The 7,201-nt window shown below is 37.2% G+C and overlaps 1 protein-coding gene across 1 annotated transcript in view; it reads left to right on the top strand.

Moving 5' to 3' along the window:
* Positions 1-7,201, top strand: part of LOC107556752 (potassium voltage-gated channel subfamily H member 4-like) — a 32,015-nt gene that overhangs the window by 10,154 nt on the left and 14,660 nt on the right. The window contains exons 3-4 of the mRNA XM_016239944.1: positions 1,997-2,125; positions 2,571-2,701. Coding sequence (XP_016095430.1) covers positions 1,997-2,125; positions 2,571-2,701 — 260 coding nt within the window. The remainder of the gene's footprint in view (positions 1-1,996; positions 2,126-2,570; positions 2,702-7,201) is intronic.

Raw genomic sequence — 7,201 nt, 5'->3', positions numbered from 1 at the left:
AAAACATCAGCTCCAGTGGCGCAGATGTATAAGTGCATGTCATTGGCTTTTGACGCGATGACCAGGGTTCAATCCCGCCTTTTGCCAAACTTTTTTTCCCCTCCCTTTTCAAATCTCGTATTAGCAATGGATTTTATTTACACTATGTGAAAATAGTAGTATTTTTAGCAATATGCTATTTACACTAAGTGCAAATACCTATTTACACTATGTTAAAATAGCAGGATTTCTACTATCAAGTATACTACTTGTTGCAAATAGTGGCAATTATCTGCACTTCAGTATTGTAGTACATTATAAAACAGTATGCAATAATAACGTATTGAGTGTAAATTATCATTTTAATTTTAATTATTAAATGGATGCCATCTTATTGGTACAATAAAGCCGTCCCTACACCTACCCTAACCCTACCCTATACTTTATTTTCAACTTTTTGATTTTTTTATTGAAAATAAACGCCTTTACGATGTGACATGAGATTTGAAAGGGGAGAATAAAAAAATTTGGCAAAAGGTGGGATCGAACCCGGGTCGATCGCGTCAAAAAGCCAACAACACGCACTTATACATCTGCGCCACTGGAGCTGATGTTTTTCAACCACTTTTAACTAAATCTAAATAGACACTCCGTACTTTTTTATTCCATAGTAAGGGCAATTTATACAATACATTTAAACTGAGCTACTTTAATACCATCTCCGAACTTTCTACCACGACTCTGCTGTTCTTCGGCTGGTTCTTCCCTGTATAAGTTGATTGACAGATGTCTCGTCCAGTCAGCGGTGAGTAATCCCAAACCAATGGCACTGTCTCAAACTATACCTACCTCTTCCGGTTTTTCTGATTTGTCGTTGTGTTTTCTGACTTGTTCATTTGTTTTCGGAATTGTCGTTGTGCTTTCTGACTTGTTATTTTGTTTTTTAGACTTGCATTTGCGTTTGTAATTTGTTATTTTGTTTTCAGAATTGTGATTTGTTTTGCACTTCACTGTCACCGTAGAACACACTTATTATTGTGCTTTACCAGTGGAGATAGTATGTCCAAAGAACACTAGATTGTAATCAGAACCTAAAGCAGAGAATTTAAATTGCCACAGACAGATCTGACTATCAAAATAAAATGGGCTGTAAAAAAAAAAAAAAGACTCATGTTTAAAATGGTCAGCTCTTTTAGCAGTGTAAAGGCTGCTGGTTACCAGAGCTATCGTGTAGTGATTATTTTCACCAACAGAGAGGGCTGCGAGGTATACTGGTTATTTGGTTGTGCGTGCTACTTGAGCAATGAAGAACCTGGACGAGAGCAGCAATTATCAAACGAGACACCATTTTCTGTTTTAAGGTAGTCACATAATAACTATTCAAGTTAGGTTAATGTAATGCTGTTTGTAACAGGGCCTAAACAGAGTGCGGAATTGTTTTGTACACAATTTTGAATCGGAACTCTCGCACATTCACAGAAAACAGATTACCTCCTCTTTGTAAAATAAGATGGATGGTAACTGGGTGAAATTACAGCCCAAGCTAAACAGATTAAAATAATAACAATAATGATCAACTAAACAATTACACTTGCAACAATTATGCAGAAAGCACATACTTTGTGCTTAAAATTGGCCAAAGGTCCATTTCTAAATTCACAACATTTAAAAAAGTTAAAAAAGTTGTAATTACTCTACAGTGTGTTTACAGTTTGTGAAAACTATAATTATTTAATTGTTTATTTAATATTGATATGGAACCCACAACAATTCCGTTTTTAAATTTATAGATAACATCAAGTGAGATTTCAATGATATTTTAGCTGTTGAACTAGGAAAATGTCCCCAGTTTCCATTTCAGAAATCTGGTCACCTTAATTAATAATGAACAAGCTGTAAGTTTAATTGGTTCAAAATCACCAGCCCACTACTAATGTAACTCTTCTGTAGTTTATGATGTAGTAACTGTTTTATGTCTGTGTGTAATTCTGCAACTCTATTCGGTGTGTTATCACAGGAAGTACTTTCTGGTGTCTGTTGGACATTGTGCCCATTAAGAATGAGAAGGGGGAGATGGTGCTTTTTCTGTTTTCATTCAAGGATATCACAGAAGCAAAAGACAAGAGTCAAAACAGCAGAACTGATGGTACTGTCTACACTACAAACATTAGTCTCACTATTTTTTTTTTTCAAGTTAGGAAAATAAATAGCCTAGAAAACACTTACCTTTGGTTGTTGACATTTGATAAGAAATAGCATGTTTGGAGCCTAGAGAGCACATGTACTATAGAATGAAGATTCAGTAAGATATACTGAAATATAGCCCTTAGTAAGAGGAACTTCCAAGAAAAAGGATTATATCTTTTAGATAGAAGCTAAACTATTTTAGTGTGAAAGCCAACATCACATGCCAAATGGTGTAAAGGGATAGGTTTAATCAGTAGTCTTTACGGGCATTGGGAGTTGCATCTACAAAACACATAACTTTTAAAACACACAGACACTCTGGTGCAATCATACAGTTAGGCCATTTTAAATGTTTATGATTTGTAAACTGTCAAGGCTGTTAATGCTATTTTCATTTTGTGCAGATAATAAGCCATACAAAAGGACCACCGGAAATTCTAATTTCAGTAAAGCCAGAAGGAGGGGTCATACCATGATTTACCAGTTAACCAGCCAGTTTACCCGTGACAGCAAAAATGATGTCAACTTAAGCCGGGTGAGTAAATGTATAAACTACGTACTACAACTGTAAAAGTCCATTAAAACATGTTTTGTAGTAATAATTTAGGTAACACTTTATTTTGATGGTCCCTTTTGAACATTCTGTTGACAATAAGTAATGTTGCACCTACATACACTGTTTGCTTAATATCTGCTAACTCTTTATTGTCATGGTCTCCCAAAAGACATTCTACTGACTTTAAGTAACTTTGCAAGTACAGTGCATGTCACCTTATTCTAGCCCTAACCCTACCAGTCTACTAATACTCTACTAATACTCTAATGAGAGTTAGTAGACATGTAGGTGCAACGTTACTTATGGTCAACAGAATGTGTTTAAGGGACCATCAAAATAAAGTGAAACCATGGTTTCTCATGGACAGTTCTTAAAACGTATCAAATATTTGATGGCATCTTAGGGACATTTTGACATCTTTTTAAACAAATCTTCTTGTGACCTTATGGATATATGAAAATATATGTAGATGTTTTTTATTTATCGATACGTCATATCGGTATCCTTTGATGCATCTATCCTTTGATTGATGTTTCATTACACTGCTAATAAAAAAACTATACGTTAACAGTTACCTGTATAATTATGTTTTTATTGATTTGTAATTCCTAGAAAGAGGACATTGGTCAGTGCTTTTTAAATTGAAGCCTGTTTGTAACATTTTACAATTTTACAATGCATTGAGAGCAAAAATTACATTATCAAGTTATTTACAGTATCACAGTTTTAGAGTACACTTGACAAAAAGTTTATATGGTTCTTGAATGTGTGCAATGCACTGCCATGATGCTGACTGATATGTAGTTGTTAGGGTTTTCTAGGTGTAGGACGAGTTGAACAGTTACTGCAGGGGTTTGGTCAAATCACCAACACTACAAAAGAGCGATGGTAATAGTAATGCTTGTCGACTTCATGCTTGCCACTAGAAGTGCTTTATATCCTTAAAAATAAATGTACTTTCCTCATATCCAGACAACCTCAGTTCTAATAATTTTGTTCTACTTGTCCGTTCTTTTCTTTTTTCCTCCTGAAATAATCTGTCCACTATGACCTATTACCATTTCTTTTTTTATCATGGGATTGTGAGTTACAGTTACTGTAAAGCATAGGATCTGTGCAGGATCCCATTTTCCTGTGACCATTTGATTCAGGAAATGTTCAAACAGTGTGAAAGGTGCAGGCCAGAAGTATAAAGAATGTGTAATCCTCTATGTCACATGGCCACGGCAGAACAGGAGGCCAGATTGGCAGGTCACATTTCCGATCGCTCCTGTAAACAGATGGTCATGTTTTCAGCACAACTTCACTCTCAGCAGAGCCACCTGCCTTCGCTCCATCACACTCCAACTGACTGAAAGAAAAATAGGAAACAAGAGCATCACAGCAGGGCACAACTTTAAAGTTTTTAATTTTTTCAGTAGTTCAGATTTGAATGTGTCCTACACATATTTTCACTTGCTCCATCACAAAATGTATGTAATTTTTAATAATTCATAATTTACTGTAATAGCTGTAAATTCTATAGCTAAAATGTTACTCCAAGACAGCTGTAAATTCTTAAACATTTCACACTTTTGATGGTTCAGGGCTGTGCACATGCTCAGGACATATTGTTTTAGAGATGCTGCTTATGGGGGGTCTTAGGGTGGCATCTCTGCTGTTTTGCGGATGATGTCGTTCTAATGGCTTTATCGGGCTGTGACTTTCAGCATTTATTTTGCGACCGAGTGTCGGGAATGAGGGTCAGCTCCTGAGTCCATGGTTCTCAGGCAAAAAAGCATGGATTGCTTCAGGTAAGGAGTGAGATGTTTACGCAAGTAGAGGAGTTCAAGAACCTTGTTTTCTCCGCACAGTGTCTAGGCTGACCCTGAGAGACAGGGTGCGAAGTTTGGACATCCAGAAGAGACTCGGCGTAGAGCCACTGCTTCTTTACATTGAAAGGAGCCAGCTGAGGTGGTTAGGGCATCTGGGCAGGATGCCTCCCAGACACCTCCAGTGGAGGTGTTCCAACTGGGAAGAGACCCCGGGGCAGACCCAGGACATGCTGTAGGGTTTACTCGGCTGGCCTGGGAATGCCTTGGCATCCCACTGGATAAGCTGGAGGAAGTGGCCAGGGAAAAGGACACATGGGCGTCCTTACTCAGCCTACTGCCAGTGGTTGGATGGGGATCCAGGATCCAGTCCCATCTCATTTACCCTCTCCCACACCTACCTTCCGGTCTGCTGTCCTGTAAAATAAGGCAAAAAGCCCATTAAAAAATTATAAAATTCAGCCTCTCCTAGTGATGAGATCAAGCTTTTCAAGTCACTGTTGCAATTTTGACAAAGCCTTTTACAGTATATGTCAGCCAGCTAGATGTTCAATAAAAATAGAGTAAACAAATATTTATAATTTAAAATGCTTATGATAGCTTCAGCCACATAAAGTGGAAAAGCAAGAGTTCAGAACATTTATTCAGCATTATGGCAGACCAGTGACCTCAATTCAAGTCAGTTACATTGCGTATAAAACACATAAGTATTCTTCTAATAGCAGAACTTAATATGTGGAGCCGTGGTGGGGTTTCGGTGATCACTGGGAAATGTTTGGGTGCTCCCAATGGCCAGTCGATAGGTCCACTTTTCCTCCACAGACAATCATAGGCCCCCTCCATCTTCGGGCCCTGGGGCTTCAGTCCTGCCTATAGCCCTTGTGTTAATCCGTCCCTGCACATGTTGCCGGTACATTGCTACTCCGAGTCAAAGCATCAGTGTCACTGTCCGTGAGCAGCCAAAGCTAATCATCGGTAATAACGATCTAAAAATATCTTCAACTAAGTATTTTTTTTTCTTTGTAGTAATTTCAAATGTGACAATGACAGACATCCCACCTCTCCCAGAAGTTTCATGATTCTCTTGCATATTGTTAGCCGATCCCTGATGCATGCAAATTATATAAATTATACTGTAAATTAAGCGAGAGAGAAACCCTGTTTCCAGGGTATGAAATTGCATTTTTTTGGCGATTCAATCAACCTGTCAGCTGAGATGCGTTTATCGTTTCCAGCTGGTAAACAAGCGTTTTGAATGTGTCTCCTCTAACCACTTGTGTTCAGATTTCGTCACACTCTCTACATCAGTTTCACGGGAGCATTAATGCAGTGCACGAATGCTATTGAATTAACCAACCCAGGTAACACAGCTTACGAGCGAGCAACTGAAGGAAGGAGGACAGCTGTGATTTTTGGTGCTAATGTCATTTACTGTAAATTGAAATTAGCTGACTAGTATCCAGAGGTGTAAAGTATTGGAGTAAATGTAATTAGTTACTGTACTTGAGTATCTTTTCCGGTACTTTGTAGTTGTACTAAGTATCAAAGATATTAGCAACTTTTACTCTTTACTTTACTACATTTTTAATGAGTATCTGTACTCTCCTCCACTACATTTGAAATGAGTGTTGCAGTTACACATTGCATTTTGCAAATCAGATACTCTAAGACTTTTACTCAAGTTGTTTTGGAATTGGTGACTTGTAACGTGTAGTGGAGTAATTTTCACTGTAAGGTATCTGTACTTTTACTCAAGTATGGTTTTTAGGTACTCTTTACACCTCTGCTAGTATCTAGGGGTGGGAGAAAAAAATCGATTCTCCGATGAAGCTCGATCACGGCTGCAGTTAAATGCACTTGCATCTCCGAATACTTTCATACGAAATTGATGTAAACAGAGTCAGTTATGTTTTCAGAACAGGACAAAACATCTGATATATCGAAATAGAAATGTGCATTAGTGTGAATCGGTGTGAATGTCTGTTAAAGCTGCCACTCTCTGTGATCTCATCAGTAATAATCAAACAGCAATAATGCTGAGGAAGAAAGAAAAACCATGATTACTAAAAAAAACCTACTAAAATCATTACTGAAAACTATGATTGTCTGTAAACTTTCGGATAGCCTACTTGAAGAACACTTATTTTTAAAATAAGTAATTATTTTAAAAAGTAGCTTGCTTATATAATTTAATAAAAAAACAAAAAAGTAAAATTTGCACAAAATAAAGTTGATATAAAATGTACATGAAAATGTAGCCATGTGCAGTAATATTGAAAATTCAGAATGTGACGCATCGTGATATTGAGTTGAATCGAATCATGATAATCGTAATTGAATTGAATCGTGAAACCAGTGAAGATTCACACTCCTGTTTTAAAGATGGCAGTACTGACTTACAGAGATTGCAACTATAAACAAAAAAGCATAGAAAGTGCAATTTTGGTTCAAATGTAAAGTTGTAAAGATGTATTTGCAGAGCGGAAGAAACAATTAGAAAAAAATGTAGATCAAGAATCGTTTTGGAATCGGATCATGACTCCCAGAATCAGATCGGATCGGATCGTGAAGTGCCTAAAGATTCCCACCCCTACTAGTATCTGTTATGGAGCTACTCTTACTACATGAGGCCTCATAATATATTCTCAGAATATATATTTTTTTTTGG

This window comes from Sinocyclocheilus grahami, unplaced genomic scaffold (assembly GCF_001515645.1).
Source record: "Sinocyclocheilus grahami isolate Dianchi unplaced genomic scaffold, SAMN03320097.WGS_v1.1 scaffold578.1, whole genome shotgun sequence".
In the NCBI taxonomy this organism is placed as follows: Eukaryota; Metazoa; Chordata; class Actinopteri; order Cypriniformes; family Cyprinidae; genus Sinocyclocheilus; species Sinocyclocheilus grahami.
This window is presented reverse-complemented; position numbering and strand designations above follow the sequence as displayed.